General features: G+C 41.3%; 1 protein-coding gene across 1 annotated transcript; it reads left to right on the top strand.

Annotated features, from left to right (window-relative positions):
• The first annotated feature begins 2,200 nt into the window (after positions 1 to 2,200).
• Positions 2,201 to 12,235, top strand: LOC141564417 (cytochrome P450 2B6-like). Its single transcript, XM_074306879.1, has 9 exons — positions 2,201 to 2,407; positions 5,805 to 5,967; positions 6,221 to 6,370; positions 6,807 to 6,967; positions 7,298 to 7,474; positions 7,864 to 8,005; positions 8,515 to 8,702; positions 9,558 to 9,699; positions 10,998 to 12,235. The coding sequence occupies exons 1-9, from the start codon at positions 2,234 to 2,236 to the stop codon at positions 11,177 to 11,179; spliced, it is 1,479 nt and encodes a 492-aa protein (XP_074162980.1). The 5' UTR covers positions 2,201 to 2,233; the 3' UTR covers positions 11,180 to 12,235.
• The last annotated feature ends 4,089 nt before the right edge of the window (positions 12,236 to 16,324 follow it).

The raw sequence follows: 16,324 nt of genomic DNA, 5'->3' as shown, positions 1-16,324 counted from the left end.
TGACTGATTGTTTTGCCATTCATTGCTCTGGCCAGAGGTGGGCAGGAGCAGCGGCAGGGATCTCTCAGAATTTTTCCCACTCTGACAGCCTGTGATCACACGTGTTTATCACTTTGTGTGTGTTTTTGATCTTCTGTTTTGCTCTTTGTCTCTCTGTCATTTTCTCTTGGCCTCTGTATCTTTGCCTCACGGTCAATCCCTGATTCTTGGTATCACTCAAGCCTCTGATTCACCTATCCCAGTCTGCCTTGGTTTTTGGACAAAGTGGTCCTAGAGGCCAGGAATAATTGGATCTCTTCTCCTAAAGCCAGGAAAGGCATGGCCAAGGCCTGGACAATGGGACCATGGTAAGGAAGACAGAAGGAAGGATGCAGGGAAGCAGGGAGCAAGAGGTTAAAGAGCATGGAAGACTGGGAAGGGATGGAAGGAAGAATGGAGGAAGTCAGAGAAGCAGGTACTTATAGACCTGATAGGCAGGTGAGTGCCTGCAATCCATCCTGGTGCCCTTGGAAGCTGCTCCCTTCTGTCTTTTACCTTTTCCTAACCTGTTCATCTGTCTGTGTATCTCCCATGGGCTCAGCTTTGAACTCAAAGCCTCTAAGGGACACTGATGTTTCATTTCTGCCTCAGCTGCTGTCTCAGCCTCTCTGCTCCCCTGTATCTGTATTCTGTCTTTTTTTCCATTTATGTCTCTCTTTCTCTGAATCTTTGTCCTCTTTTTAGTCTGTTTTTCTTTCTCTCCTTTCCTGTTCTTTCCCTCCTTCTCTCCCCTTGCCCCATCTTTTTTCCTTCTCTCTATCCTCCCCCTTTGGGAGTTTCTCTCTTTTTTTCTATCTTCCTTTTTTCCTTTCTGTCTCCCTCTCTGTAATTGTTTCTTCCCTTCTTGGTCTTGTTTCCATCCTCTTTCCCTGGTTTCTTTATTCTCCTTTTCTCCCTTTTCTTTCTTTCTATTTTTCTTCTATTACCTCTTCTTCATCTGTCTCTCTCACTCCTTTTTAGTAGTATAGCTCAGTGTACAGTGTTGGATTTGGGAGTCAGAGGGCTCAGGTTCCCTTCTCAGTTCTGTCAAATACCTGTGTGGTCTTGGGAAAGTACTCTGCCTAGTCTGGGTCTCAGTTTTCTTTTCTATAAGATGATATGGTTGGACTAAATGGCTTTTAAGATTCTTTGTGTCTCTAAATCTATGATTCTGGACTTCTGGTTCTTTTATGCCTTCTTTTTCAGTGTCTCTCTTAGTCTCCACTTGCCCTTATTTCTTTCCCTGTACCCCCAAACCTTTTTCCCCTTTCCCCTCTCCATTCCCTTCCCCTATACCTGCCTTTGCATCTCTTTCTCCAAGTCTTGTCATATTCTGGGAAGATTTCTGCCTCCCACTTTTCCTGATTTCTCTTTGTGGAAGCTTTGGGGAAAGAAGGCAGGAGCGATCTCCTGTCGCCTCAGGTGAGACCTCAGGGGGAGGGAGGAAGGTTGGAGTGTAGGGGGTCCAGAGAGGGCTGCAAAGGGAGGTGGAGGCAGGGCTTCATTTGGGTCAGGAAGGCTCAGGTTGACCTGTCATGCACCCTGGTGACCCCAAGAATCAACTCCAGGGGTCGGGCTGGGCAGGTCAGGGCTCCATTTGGGTCAGGAAAGTTCAGGTTGACCTGTCATGCACCCTGGTGACCCCAAAAATCAACTCCAGGGGTCGGGCTGGGCAGGTCAGGGCTCCATTTGAGTCAGGAAAGTTCAGGTTGACCTGTCATGCACCCTGGTGACCCCAAGAATCAGCTCCAGGGAGGGGAGTTCAGCTGATATCAGTGTTTTTTATAGTTCTCTCTCCAACGTAGGACAAGGAAAAACAGGTAATGAAGGGAGGGAAGAGAGAGCCAGGAAGAGACAGAGAGCCAGAGTAGAGACAGTAGCAGCAATGTCCCAGAGGTGGGGAGGAGCAGCGGCAGGAGCAGGGGCAGAGGGGCTGGAGATGTCTCAGGGACTTTGGGATCCCATTCCCTGGAGATGCCCTGCGTGCCATGGCCGGGGGATGGGGGGCTGAGGTGAGGTCAGGGAGCAGGGAGGAATCTGGGAAGGCAGAGAGGCCATTTACCTAGGAGGCGGAGCTGCTGTCAGTCACCCTGCCAGAACTGGAGCTGGGTGTGGAGTGGGAGGGGAGGAGGAGGAGGCCGAGCCAGGGAGGAGCTTTGTTGTTGGAAGGGGTTTAAAGGCTGCAGGGAGGTGCTGAGAGGACAGAGCTCAGGCCATGGATTCTGTGTGGCTCCTGCTTCTGACCGCCCTTCTGGGGCTGCTGCTCCTCTTGACCCGGGGTCGCCCTGCTTCCCGGAGAGGCCACCTCCCCCCAGGTCCACGACCTTTGCCTTTACTGGGCAACTTGCTGCAGATGGACCGTCATGGCCTCCTGAAATCCTTTCTGGCGGTGAGGACCTCAGGACTGTGTGGCTGAACGTGCTTGGGTCCCTGGAAGCCATTGGAGGTGGCTGGAATGCTGTCTGCCTCAGTTTCCCTAAGATCTCCTAATGAAAGATGAACGCTTTGAGATCATTCACTGGAAAGAAAGTAGGGAGAGGCAAATGACTTTCTAGAGCTTTTCCTGGGGTCTAGGAATGTTTCCTCCCTAACTCCCTTATCTTGGAATCAGTGCTCTGAGATCCCTCACTGGGAGGACTTTCTGGGCCCCTCCTCAGCCCTTGGGGGCTGCTGTCCAACACAGGTTTCCTCTTGGCTATTCTCTAAGAAAAGGGGCTTTGAGATGATTCATAATTGCAAATGGGGGGAGGGGAAGTTCAGTCATGGTGGGAAAGGGGGGTAGGATTCTTTCTGGAGGGAGTGGATCCTGTAGAAGTGAGGAAGTAGAATGGGTAGAAGATTGAATCCCTCATTTTCTTTTTTGCCTCCTCTTTGGTGAAGGATAAACATTTTTGAGATTCACCAGACTAGTATGCGGGCATTAAAACTGATAGTCTGGAAGAGAGTTTTTATTGGGTTTTATTCAGTTTCACTCTATTCTTGCTTCTTAAAACCCAATAAAACAAAACAGCATGGGGGCTGTGATGGAAGTCAGGGCTTGGATTTTTCTGAGTTTTTTAAAGCCTCCATTTTCCTCTGGTGAAGAAGGTAAAGGATGGGGGGGGAAGTAGTTAAAAAAGTATTGTTTACTAGACCAGCATCAGTACCTTGCTTAGGCATGGGAGGGGGGTTGATGTGGAGATGGACACAGTAAATCTAGATTCCGAATTGTCCTTTTCATTACCCACCAGGAATGAGCACAAGCGTTCTGTCCCTCCTTGTCTGACTCCTTGGTAGGGGGATCCAGGAACAAGGTACTTTGAAGGGAGGAGAAGGGAAAATTAGGGGCCTTCAATATCTCATTTAAATGTTTTATCGATTCTTTAAATGTTTATTGATTGACTTGCATTGTTAGATTTTGAACTCCAAATTCCCATTAGAGAAGACCAACTTTATAGACATGTGTGTATGTGTCTAATTTCTATATATCAGTTCTCTTTCTGAGTCATTTATAGTGGGTTTGAATGATAATATTAATGCATAATAGCTTAATTTACTGTTTGAATAATATTGCTGTTACTGTATACAATGTTGTCTTGGTTCTGCTCATTTTGCTCTGCATTCTTCATTTCATACAAGTTTTTCTTAAACCTGTCTGCTTGTCCTTTCTTAATGCCCAGCAATATTCCATCAAAAAAGCACACCACAGCTTATTTAGTCACTCCCCAATTGATGGGCATCCCTTTACTTTTCAGTGCTTCGTCATCACAGAGAGTGGTTATAAATCTTTTGTTTTTATTTATCTTTTTATATTTTAAAAGATAGTTTAAAACATTATTTTTATAAGATTTTGATTTTCGATATTTTCTCCTTCCCTCTCTGCTTTCCATCCCTCATTCCCAAGATGGTAAGCAATTTGATATAGATTGTACAATTCTATTAAATATATTTCCACATCACTCATATTGTGAAAGAAGAATTAAAGTAAAAGGGAAAAATCATGAGAAAGAACCTCCCCCTCCCCAAAGTGAAAATAGTATGTTTTGATTTATATTCAGACTCCAATATTTTTTTCTCTGGTTGTAGATAGCATTTTCCATAATGAGTCTTTTATAATTTATGAGTCTTAAACCATTGATTTAATTTTTAAAATTTTTTCTTTTTTTTAATTAATTTTATAATTACAATTTTTTTGATAGTATATATGTATGAGTAATTTTTTTAATAATCATTGATTTTATAATCATCTTAAATCTAAGTATCAAAGTTGATCATTTCACAATGTTGCTGTTTTTGTGTACAATGTTTTCCTGGTTCTGCTTACTTCCCTCAGCATCAGTTCATGTAAATATTTCCAGGTTTTTCTGCTCATCCTTTGTTATGGAACAATAGAATTCCATTACATCCATTTACCATAATATGTTCAGCCATTCCCTAGTTGATGAGCATTCCCTCACTTTTCAGTGCTTTACCACCACAAAGAGTGCTGCTATACATATTTTAAAGCATATAAATTATTTTCTCTTTTCTCTGATTACCTTGAGAAGCAGACCTAATAGTGATTTTGTTGAGTCAAAAGATAGATAGTTTTATACCTCTTTGGATATATTTCCAAATTACTCTTCAAAATTTTTGGATCAGCTCAGTGAGTTGATTTTTCCAATATCTGTCCTTCTCCTTCTACCATTTTAGCCAATCTGATAAGTGTAGAAATACACCTCAGAATTCTTTCAATTTCCATTTTTCTAATCAATAATGACAGAACATTTTTTCACATGATTATATATACCTTTGATTTCCTTTTTTTTTTCTTTCTAAAAGTGATCTGCTCATATCATATGATCAGTTATCATTTGGGGATTTATCCATATTTTTATAATTTGACTCAGCACTTGAGATATGAAATACTATCTGAACTGGCTATAAAACTCCACCCACTACCCAATTATCTGCTTTCCTTCTTCTAATCTTGGCCATATTAGTATTATTTGTCCACCATTTTTTTAATTTAGTGTAATCAAAAGGCTTAATTTTACATTTCATAATGCTTTCTATGTCTTATTTATTCATGAATTCTTCTCTGATTCAGAAATCTGATGGGTAATATTTTCTATGTTCTCCAATTCAATGATGATATCTCCCTTTATGTCTAGGTCATACATCCATTTTGAATTTATCTTGGTAAATGGTATAAGATATTGGTCTATGCCTAGTTTCTGCCAGATTACTTTTCAATTTTTCCTGTAATTTCCACCAAAGAGTGCGTTCTTGTTCCCCAAACTTAGATCTTTACATTTGTCCAACATGAGGTTACTATAGTTAGTTGCTAGTGTGTACTATATGCCTACTCTATTCCACTGCTCCACTATTTTATTCTTACTTGACTACTAGAGAAGCATTGAGCTAAATCCTGGAGGAGGAGAAAAATTTTCAGTCTCTGACGCTGAATTGTTAGGTTGAGATGATTGGGAGGAGGGTGGTTCTAGATACCATCTAGAAGCATAGAACATCAGAGCTGGAAGGATATTTAAAACATAGAATGGCAAACTTAGATGGGTTCTTTGAATGTAGATCATAAAATACCAGAGCTGGAAGAGATCTTGGAACCCAGAATGTCCGGAATTAGGAGAGACCTTAACACATGGAATGTCAGAGTTGTTGAGGGGGAACTTTAGAACACAGAACTTAGAAGGTTATTGCTACAAGGGGGCCTGAACACCTTCCATTTTAAAGACATTCCCCTCCATTAGATGAAGGGGGATGCATTGTGTCAATTGGGATCTAATGAAGTGGGGCTTTTTCCATAGCTTCGGGACAAGTATGGGGATGTATTTACCATCTATCTGGGTTCCCGACCTGTGGTTATGCTATGTGGGCCCGAGGCTGTGAAGGAGGCTCTGGTGGAGAAGGCTGAGGAGTTCAGTGGCCGAGGACCCATCGCCATGGTTGACTCAGTCTTCCAGGGGCAAGGTGAGTGAGTCAGGCCATGGCAGGGTTTGGGGAAAAGGCACAAAGTGGTGGTAAGGCTTGAAGCAAGAGGGACTTCAGACTGAGAACCAGAGAAGGAGACAGGTGGGGGTTGAGGTAAAGAGAGGGGAATCAGGATGGACAGAGAAAACAAATGAGAATATGGAGGAGTAAGAAGTCAAGAGAGAGGAGGGATCTGAGGAAGGAAGGATGTGAGTAGGATGGGATCCCAAACGCCATCCATTTTTGCCTTTAGGGGTTGTCTTTGCCAATGGTCATACTTGGAAGACTTTGCGCCGATTCTCTCTGGCCACTCTTCGGGATTTTGGGATGGGGAAAAGAAGCATTGAAGAACGGATCCAAGAGGAGGCTCAGTGCCTGGTGGAGGAGCTGCGGAAATCCAAGAGTGAGAAAAACATTCAGTCACAACTAGAAACAGAGATAGAGAGATAGTCAGGGAGACATATTGAGAGAGAGAATTATATAGAGAGACACACTGAGAGCTACAGAAATTGGCCCAGAAACAGAAGGTGGGAAAGAGAAAAAACAGAACCTAACCACGGGGAAGCATAAATGTTTGGGGAGAGACCCTGGGGGAGGGAAGGAACTTTTATTCCCCAGATGCTGAGTTGGGGTTGGAATAGTGGTGATTGTTGGTACAATTTTAGAAACATAGCAATTTTACAGAGACAGAAACATGAAATAAGAAAGAAATGGGAAATAAAGAGGAACAATGAAGCAGAGACACAGGAGACACAAGAGCTTCCCACTGACTTCCTGAATCATTCTCTTCACTCCTTTCCCATTCCTTTCACTCCTTTTCCATTCTCTCCTTTCTCCAGAAGCCCTGTTGGACCCCACCTTCCTCTTCCATTCCATCACGGCCAACATCATTTGCTCCATTGTATTTGGTGAACGCTTTTCCTATCATGATGACCAATTCCAAGACCTGCTGAACAGATTCAATGAAACATTTGCCCTCATAAGCTCTACCTGGGGCCAGGTGGGATTTGGGGTCACAGGGAGAGAGGGTGTGGGGGGGAAAGGAGAACAGAGAAAGAAAGAGAAGAATAGAGGACATTGGAGGACATCAGAACAAAGGATATGGAGAAAGGATACAGGGACCCAGGGAGGGGAGGACACAAAGAAAGGAAAACAGAAATAATAGGACACAGAAAGGAGTACACAGAAGAGAAGGATTGAGGGAGCAGGAACATTGCAGAAATGACAACGGGGCTGGAACAGGTGGGGTGGAGCTCAGGCTTGAAAGAGTCCTGGGTCTATGTGAGTCCAACTGCTTATTTTATTCTCTTTCCTCTTTCCTCCACATCAGTTGTATGAGCTGTTTTCAGGTTTCCTGAAGTTCTTTCCTGGTCCCCATCGGCGTGCTTACAGCAACTTGACAGTCATCAATGCCTACATTGCTGATAGTGTGGAGAAGCACAAAGAGAGCCTGGACCCCAGTGCCCCCCGAGACTTCATTGATGTGTATCTACTCCGTATGGAGAAGGTGGGCAATCCATTTCCTCCTCTTTAAGTATTGCCATAGTGAGTGTGTGTGTGTGTGTGTGTGTGTGTGTGTGTGTGTGTGTGTGCAGACAGCAAAGAGGGTCCAAGAGGCAAAAAGAAGATAGAAAGAGTGAGAATGACAGACAGATAGAAGGGGATAGAGGAAGAGAATGTAATCAGAGGGACAGAAGGAGGGAGACAAACTGAAAAAAAGGGAAGAGAAAGTACAGAGGGAGACCAAAATGGAGGAATTTAGAGAGAACCAAACACCAAGAGACTTAGCCTTAATGAGAGAGGTGAGAAGAAGGGGTGGAAGGCGAGATTCCAGGGATAACCCATGTTCTCTTCCTCTATCTTTCTCCCTGTTTTCCTCCTTTTTTTTCCCTCTAGGAAAAGGGAGATGCTAGCACTGAGTTCCACTACAAAAACCTCATCCTCACTGTCTTGTCACTATTCTTTGCTGGGACTGAGTCGACCAGCACCACCTTGCGCTATGGCTGCCTCATCCTCCTCAAATACCCCTGGGTGGCAGGTGGGTAAATGGAGGCAGCTACAGGGAATGACTCTTCTACCCAGAGATTGGAGCAGAGCAAAGGATTTGAGTAGAGGTGGAGTCTGGGTGGAGGGAGGGACATTGTTATAATTGGCAACAAGAAGATTGGCTAGAGAGGTTTTCTTTAGCTTCAGTTCTCAAGCCCCCATCTCTGGCAAAGGACTCTGGGAAAGGACTCGAGGGGTGAGGAATAGAGCATATTTTCCTTGACTGTGTCCTTGCTCTGGATAAATTTCAACTTTCCCTGTGGGAAGCAATCACCCAAGGATTCCTCAGAGCTATTCTGGTGTCCATCTAAATGGATCAATTCACTCACTTATGTAAAATATGTCTACGCACACTTAGGCATATATATACACACATATATGTATCTGTAAACATACAATGTATATGTATGTGTATAAACACACACACGTGCATATATACCCAGTTTTCTTTCTGTGCTCCTTCCTATGAAGTGGGTTTATATGTCCCTTCCTCTTCTCCAGAGAAAGTCCAGGATGAGATCGACCGGGTGATTGGGAGGAATCGTCCTCCGGAGCTCAAAGATCGAGTCCAGATGCCATATACAGATGCCGTCATCCATGAGATCCAGAGATTCAGTGACCTCATCCCTATGGGGGTACCCCATTGTGTGACCCAGGATACTTCCTTCAGGGGCTACCTTATTCCCAAGGTAAAAACCAATAGCATCATCAGGATCTTTTGAGCTATTCACTTCGAACTCATGGAAAGGAACTCAAGATCACAACTAGAGGACTCCATTCTAGGTTGAGGGGACCTGCCTGTGTCCCTTAGGACATGGAATATCAAACCTGGAAGGCAGTGAGAACATAGAAAATAGGACAGAGTTCTACGGGTTCTGAGTACATGGACCAGAAAATGCCAAGCAAAGGAAACTTAGAACATAGAAAGAGAGGGTTCTTGAGTTATTCAGTAAACATTTCCAGTTTAAAAAGAACATTGAAAGTAGGCTGCTGGCATTCTAAGAACCCATACAGAAGACAAGGTAGTGTGCTGACCCTGATGGGGTCCCTGGAGCTCTATTCTAAGGCACGTGTTTTATAGGGAAAAAAAATTAAAGTTTGGAGAGAAGAGAATTTGACAACAAAATTGTATCCACTTTGTATATGGCGAGAATGAGAGAACCGTTGAGAGAAAACATCACTTCTCTATCTGCCTTAGTTGTTTCATTTATACAATAAGGTGATTGGATTAGAACAACTATATGCTGGTGATTTTATAATGCCAGACTCCAGCCTTTATTGGTGAGTGAAAACTGGTGGGCAATCTTCTCTCTGCCTCCTTCTCTATGCCGTGCCTCAGGATGATCCGGTCTCCTGGTGTCTACCGTAACTTGTGACTTGGCCCAGCATCCCTGCAAATCTCAATGCTCATGATGCCCTTGGATCTCGGCCTTGGCAAGGTTATGAGCAGGCTCTGGAGGGGCCTGATGGTCTCTCTGTGGGTGATGGGGAAGATTTCATGGAGCTCACTTTCTGTTTCTGGTGACTCTCCCCTCTCGTGGCAGGGCACTGAAGTGTACCCTCTCCTGAGCACAGTCCTGCATGATCCCAAGCACTTTAAGAAGCCTTATGACTTTGACCCCAGTCATTTCTTGGATGCTCAAGGATCTCTGAAGAAGAGTGAAGCTTTTATTCCCTTTTCTTCAGGTAAGCACTAACCCCAAGGCCCATAGATACTCTCCTTGGACACCCTCCCCTCAAGGATCAGTTAAAAACAACCAGCCCTAGGCTGTCTCTAGAAGCTGAGAAGCTATGGAAAAAGATGGGGCATGTGGGATAATCTGGAACCCCAATATCCTCGGATGTTTCCTTCATACAGACTGTATCTGTTTATATTTATATTTATATTATATATTTTTTTATATTTATATTATATTTTTAATATTTATATAGAAATATAATATAGAATGCATATATCACATGACATGTAATATAAATGTATCTCTCTTTATATTTCTCTTCCTTTGCCAATCTATCCTTTCTCATAGCTCTGTCAGCAAAAGCAAAAAGCTCCAAAGAAATGTGAGATGCATAAAATTAGACAGCTCCCCTCCAAATGTTCACAGGGTCTATTTGTGCCCAACCTGTGCTAGGGCTTATTGGCCTGACCAACCTGAGTTGGACACACTGTACCTTGAAGCTAACATAGTAATATTATTGTAGTTCACTTTGAGCATGAAGGACAACAATCAAAGCAAACCTTCACCAAGGTATCCAAGGGGAGAAGTTTGCAGAAGAAATTATATCACTTTTTCTCTCTGCTGGTGTTCCTCCAACTGCCCTCTGCCCTGCTGCTCTATTTCCTGAATATGTTGACATGAATTCATCTCTTTATGATGCATTGCCCCTCTGCTGCCTCTCCTGCTCCTTTGGAATATGATACACCTACCTTTCTGATATTGTATTTTCGATCATACATCGAATCTCTCCATGTCTTAGTTTACTCATGAGATCCGAATTTGCCTCCTTGTATTAGGATCTTTGGGTCCCTCTGGTTTTTTTCATACATAGCTAATTTGTATACAGGCACTGGGGACCAGAGACTTGGTTGCTGGCTCAAGTCCCAGTCCTCTCATTTTCCCCCAGAGAGAGCCTGGGCAAGGTACTTTCTTTCTCTCAGCCTCAGTTTCTTCATGTGTAAATGAGAAACGTGAACCAGATGACCTCCAAGGTCCCTTCCAGCTGGAGAAATGGCAACCAAAGTCACTTTACCTTCTTGTATCTCAGTTTCCATCCTTGTTAAGTGACAGGTTTCCACTAGATGGGTGCTGACATCTCTTCTAGCTCTCACCCTCTGATACTATGGGAACTGGAAGAAAACATTGATGTTGCTATTTTCACCTGGTGGTGGTGAAGGAAGTATTTTGTGCACTTCTAAGGTGGTTTTGGGGAGGTGGGGTCCCCTTGGGACTGGCCTCCATGACACTCCTCTCTGCATCCTTTAGGAAAGCGAGTCTGCCTGGGTGAGGGCATTGCCCGCATGGAGCTCTTCCTCTTCCTCACCACCATCCTACAGAACTTCTCCCTGAGCTCCTCCATGGTTCCTGCTAGCATTGACCTCACTCCTAGGGAGAGTGGAGTGGGCACTGTGCCTCCCATCTACAAGCTTGGATTCCTCCCCCGCTGAAGGAGCCGAGGCTGAAGCCTGGAGAAGCTGCCCCTGAACCAACCTTTCTCTTGTCATCAAACATACCATTTCAGAGGTCAGCCAGGGGGAGCAGATCCTGGAAGGGACGTAGCACCACTTACTATCCTCGGATGAGGGAATCTTGAGCCGAGAGGAGGTTAGAAGTAAATACAATTTACTCACTGATGAACTAAATGGGTCGCCTCTGAAATCCCTTCCAAATTTAGATCCATAATGATCCTATGTTCCTAGTAAGTGACTTGAATTTCCTCCAATTCTGAAGGTTCCTCCCGTATTCTAACCTCCTTCTTACATGCTATATATTCAGTCTATCCCCTAAGAGAGGGAGTCAGAATTATCCTTCATGTTCTTGTATCTCAACTGAGTGATCAGAAAGCCTCTGTCCTAGGAGAGGGGCTCAAAGCATATCTTGACAAAACAAAAAGTGTTGACTTTGGGATCAGAATCAGATGTGGTTTCAAATCCTTCCTGTGACCCTGACTTCCTGAGCCTTGCAACCAGGGAGAAGTCCCTTTAATTTTTCCACCTCTGCAAATGAAGGAAACAATATCATGACACCAATTTCACAAGGGTGTTGGGAAACTCATCTGAGATTAGGCATTAAGGCAACATGATTTTCCTCTTCATGACATCTTTGATTTTGCGGTTGGAGGGAACACCTGATACAGTCTTCAAGTCTACCTCTACTATTAGTAACTGGTCTCAGGGAGTCACCAGAGCCAGCTTAGCTGCAGTGGTTTGTCCAGTGTGACTCGCCAGGATGGTCAGAGATGGACCTTGAACACAGGTCTTCTGGTCTCTGAGTATCTGATACCAGATATTCTGCATCAGAAGGGACTTAGAAGGTAGAATGCTGAACAGTTTCTGTTTGTTGTTGGGAATAGTGTCTTCCTTTCTTCTTCCTTCAGAAATGAACTTGTTCAGTCTACTCACTTGACCTTGATTCACTTTAAGAAGTGATTATTAAGCAGCCACTGTATGCATAGCAATGTGATAGGTGCTGGATATTCTTCTCTTCAAATAAAGCATTAAAAATAATTAACAGCTTTTGGTTTTATATCCTAGTAATTCCTGAATGTTGTCCCCCTTCTCCAGCTCCCTTGAGCCTTTTCCTGTAACAAAGGGAAACTGTTCATTAAAATCAAGAGACACAAGGTTTATGTCTGTGACATTTCATGCCAAAGATCCTCTAATTCCCTAAGGAAATGAGAATTATACATGTCTTTTTCTCCTCATTAAGAGGTGATGTGGGAAGTAGGAAGAATTTTGGCTCTGGAGTCAGAGGACTTGGGTTTGAATCTGACCCTTGAGCTCTGTTGCCTACATGACCTTAGAGTCATTTCAATTTCTTGGTATCAGTTTGTAAAATGAAGGGGTTGGACTAGATGGCCAGCAAGGTCTCTTTTAGCTCCTGGTCTATGATCAATGATTCTATGTTTTCTTTCTTTCTTTTTTTTAAAGGAAAATTTCATATGAATAAATTTACTTAAATTTTAGTTCATTAGCACTCTGAGAACAACCAACAATGTGACACTTTAAGGAAGATGGCTATTGTCATGATAGATGATATGGATATGGATTGATAGGGAAAATCCTGGTGAAGCAACTCCCTGAATCATTAGAGTTCAGCACCTTGTTGGCAACTCGAAGTCTTGGGGAGTTTCCTTGAAGTTAAATGAAGTAACTTCTGTATGTGTCAGAGGTTTGAACTCAAACAAGTTTTCCAAGCTTCAAGACCAGTTTGCTATGCTCCTCAACATTAAATCAGAAATCTTTCAAGGATACTTGGTGATATAAATATATTAGATCCAACTCCTTTATGTTCACATGAATCCCCCAAGATCAGCTAAATTTCTTGAGACAAAAAAGATGAATGATTAGCAGGAAAGCAGGATTTTTAAAAAACTTAAAACCATTGTACGCCTGCTGAATTTTGAACCCAGTTCAGAGACAGAACCATGGCTTAAGCAATTCCAGGAAAAATCTATTAATTGTAAATAAAATTAATAAGAAAATGATATCAAATTAATATGAATAATTACATTTTATTTTTAATTATAGGACCTTCACTCTGAGAGAGGTAGAAGGGAGAGAAAATAAATATTTGTGAATTGAAAGTAAAATGAGATAATTTTTTAGAAATCATTCAACTATAAATTGCTTGAGTATTTTGTGAAATTTATTGAAGAGGAAACGCCCAAATATTGTGGTTTCTTTTCATGATCAAAGTCACATCATTAAAATACTTCAGAAAAGTTGCAGAATACAAAATAAATCTACATAAATCATCACCATTTCCATATGTTCCCAACAAAATCCAGCAGCAAGAAATACAAAGAGAAATTCCATTTAAAATAGCTGTAGATAATATAAAATATCTGGTAGCCTACTTGCCAAGAAAAAGCCAGGAATTATATGAACACAGTTATAAAACACTTCCAAACAAACAAAATTAGATTTAACAACTGGAAGAAGATCAAGGGGTATGTGTAGGCTGAACTAATATAATAAAAATGACAATTCTACCTAATTTAGTCTACTTATTCAATGCCACAGTAATCAAACTGCCAAGAGCTTACTTATAGAATATTACTTACAAGAATATGTATTTACAAGTTCTTACATGTACTTACAAGTTTTTACTTACAGAGCTAGAACCAATAATAACAAAGTCCATTTGGAAGAACAAAAGGTCAAGAATTTTAAAGGAATTAATGAAAAAAAGGTAAACAAAGGTGGCCTAACCACCAGACCTAAAATTATATTATAAAGCAGTGGTCATCAAAACCATTTGGTACTGGCCAAGAAATAAAGTAGTCAATTAGTGGAATAGGTTAGGTTCACAAAACATAATAATCAATGACTATAGTAATCTAATATTTGAGAAAGCCCTTAAAGACTCCAGCTTCTGGGATAAGAGCTCACTATTTGACAAAAATTTCTGGGAAAATTGAAAAATAATATAGCAGAAACTAGCCACTGATCAGTACCTAACACCTAATACCTAATACCAAAATAAGGTCAAAATGGGTTAATGATTTAGACATAGTAATACTATAAGCAAATTGGGAGAAGAAGGGATAGTCTACCTCTCAGATCTGTGGAGAAGGAAGGAATTTATGATCAAAGAAGAACTAGAGAACATTATGAAATGTAAAATGGATAATTTTGATTATATTAAATTAAGAAGCTTCTATATAAGCAAAATCAATGCAGCCAAAATTAGAAGAGAAGCAGAAAACTGGGAAAAAATGTTTATATCCAAGAGTTCTGAGAAAGGCCTCATTTCTAAAATATATAAAGAATTGGCTCCAATATATAAGAATATAAGCCATTCTCTAGTTGATAAGTGGTCAAAGGATATGAACAGACAATTTTCAGATGAAGAAATTGGGACCATTTCTAATCATATGAAAAAAATGCTCTGAATCTGTATTGGTTAAAGAAATGCAAATTAAGACAAGCCTAAGGTACCACTACATATGTCTAAGATTAGCTAAGATGAGAGGAAAAGAGAATGATAAATGTTAGAGGGGGGCACTGGGACACTAATACATTGTTGGTGTAGTTGTGAATTGATTCAATCTGGAGAGTAATTTGGAACTATGCTAAAAGTGCTATCAAACTGTGCTACCTGTTGATCCAGCAGTGTCTCTACTTCATAAAAAAAGGTGAAAGGACCCACATATGCAAAAATGTTTGTGGCAGCCCTTTTTGTAGTGGAAATTCTTTAGATGCCCATCAGCTGGGGAATGGCTGACTAAATCATGGTATATGAATGTTATGGAACATTATTGTTCAAAAAGAAATAATGAGATGGATGATTTCAGAAAGGCCTAGAGAGACTTATGTAAACTGATGCTAAGTGAAGGAGTAGAACCAAGAGAACATTGTTTACAGCAACAATAAGATCATGTGATGATCAACTGTGATAGATAGACTTGGCACTTTTCAACAATGAGGTGATTCAAGCCCATTCCAATAAACTTGTGGTGGAGAAAACCATCTGCATCCAGAATGTGGGTCACAATATAGTATTTTCACCTTTTGGTTCTTGTTTGCTTGCTTTTTGTTTTCTTTCTAATTTTTTTTTCCTTTTAAATCTATTTTTTCTGGAATAGCATGCTAAATGTGGAAATATATGCATATATAAGAATTGCACATATTTAACATATATCAGATTACTTGCTGTCTAAGGGAGGGGATGGGGAAAAAGGAGGGAGAAAAATTTGGAACACAAGGTTTTGTAAGAGTGAATGTTGAAAACTATCTTTGCATGTATTTTGAAAATAACAAGCTATTATTTAGTAAGCAAATAAAAAATATTGTAGAAGGTGCTTCATCAGACTTTGAGGTAGGGATAAGTGGACATTTCTTTGAATGGGGAGGTAGAAAGGAAAATATCTCAGATGTACCTGGTTTTTGGATTAAATTTCTCCTTCCTCATCTTTCCATTTCAGGGTCCCGGGTCAGTCACACAAAATACCCATTCCAGATACTTAGCTTTCTACAATATTCATTGAACATTCATTCCTTTCCTATCAAACATTTGACTTTCTGGATTTCTAAACACCTTTCCCTGTGGATACTTTTATTTCCCTCTTTCTACCCCTTTCCAGTTTTTCAGCTTGTTTTTGATGTTTTATCTTCCCCTGTTAGAATGTAAGCTGCTTGAAGGTAAGGATTGGATCTCTTTTGCCCGTATAGATGCAACCCCATCAGTTAGCGCACTGCCTGGCACATTGTAAACACAATAAATGCTTATTGTGGGTCTTATCTACTTCCTGATGTCTTGTCTTTGGATTTGGGGAGCAGAACATCTTCCTGATGTTCATCAGTATCATCAGTCATTGCCAAAAGAGTTTTAGAGCACTGGAAAAATATAAGATTGCAGATCTCAGCTATGGAAATAACTTTGTTATTTTACCTTTCATGAATTAAAAAATATATACATCTTGTGCTATTAGTGGTACTGATTTGTTTTCTAGATGTGACTTAATTTTTGTTCACTTCTCCAGCCCAGTGAGAGTCAAATGGGTAAGAATCATATCATAAGAGGTTAGTCAGTGGCTCATATGCCAGACATTGTGCAAAGAACTGGGGACTCAAAAACATGGCCAAAGG

The sequence above is a fragment of the Sminthopsis crassicaudata genome, chromosome 3, assembly GCF_048593235.1.
Source record: "Sminthopsis crassicaudata isolate SCR6 chromosome 3, ASM4859323v1, whole genome shotgun sequence".
NCBI lineage: Eukaryota > Metazoa > Chordata > Mammalia > Dasyuromorphia > Dasyuridae > Sminthopsis > Sminthopsis crassicaudata.
This window is presented reverse-complemented; position numbering and strand designations above follow the sequence as displayed.

Bases quoted from the DNA above. Each gene is read 5' to 3' on its own strand.
- LOC141564417 (XM_074306879.1), top strand. From the start codon at position 2,234: ATGGATTCTGTGTGGCTCCTGCTTCTGACCGCCCTTCTGGGGCTGCTG. The intron at 2,408-5,804 runs GTGAGGACCTCA...CTTTTTCCATAG, and splicing joins TCCTGAAATCCTTTCTGGCG to CTTCGGGACAAGTATGGGGA. The intron at 9,700-10,997 runs GTAAGCACTAAC...TGCATCCTTTAG, and splicing joins TTTTATTCCCTTTTCTTCAG to GAAAGCGAGTCTGCCTGGGT.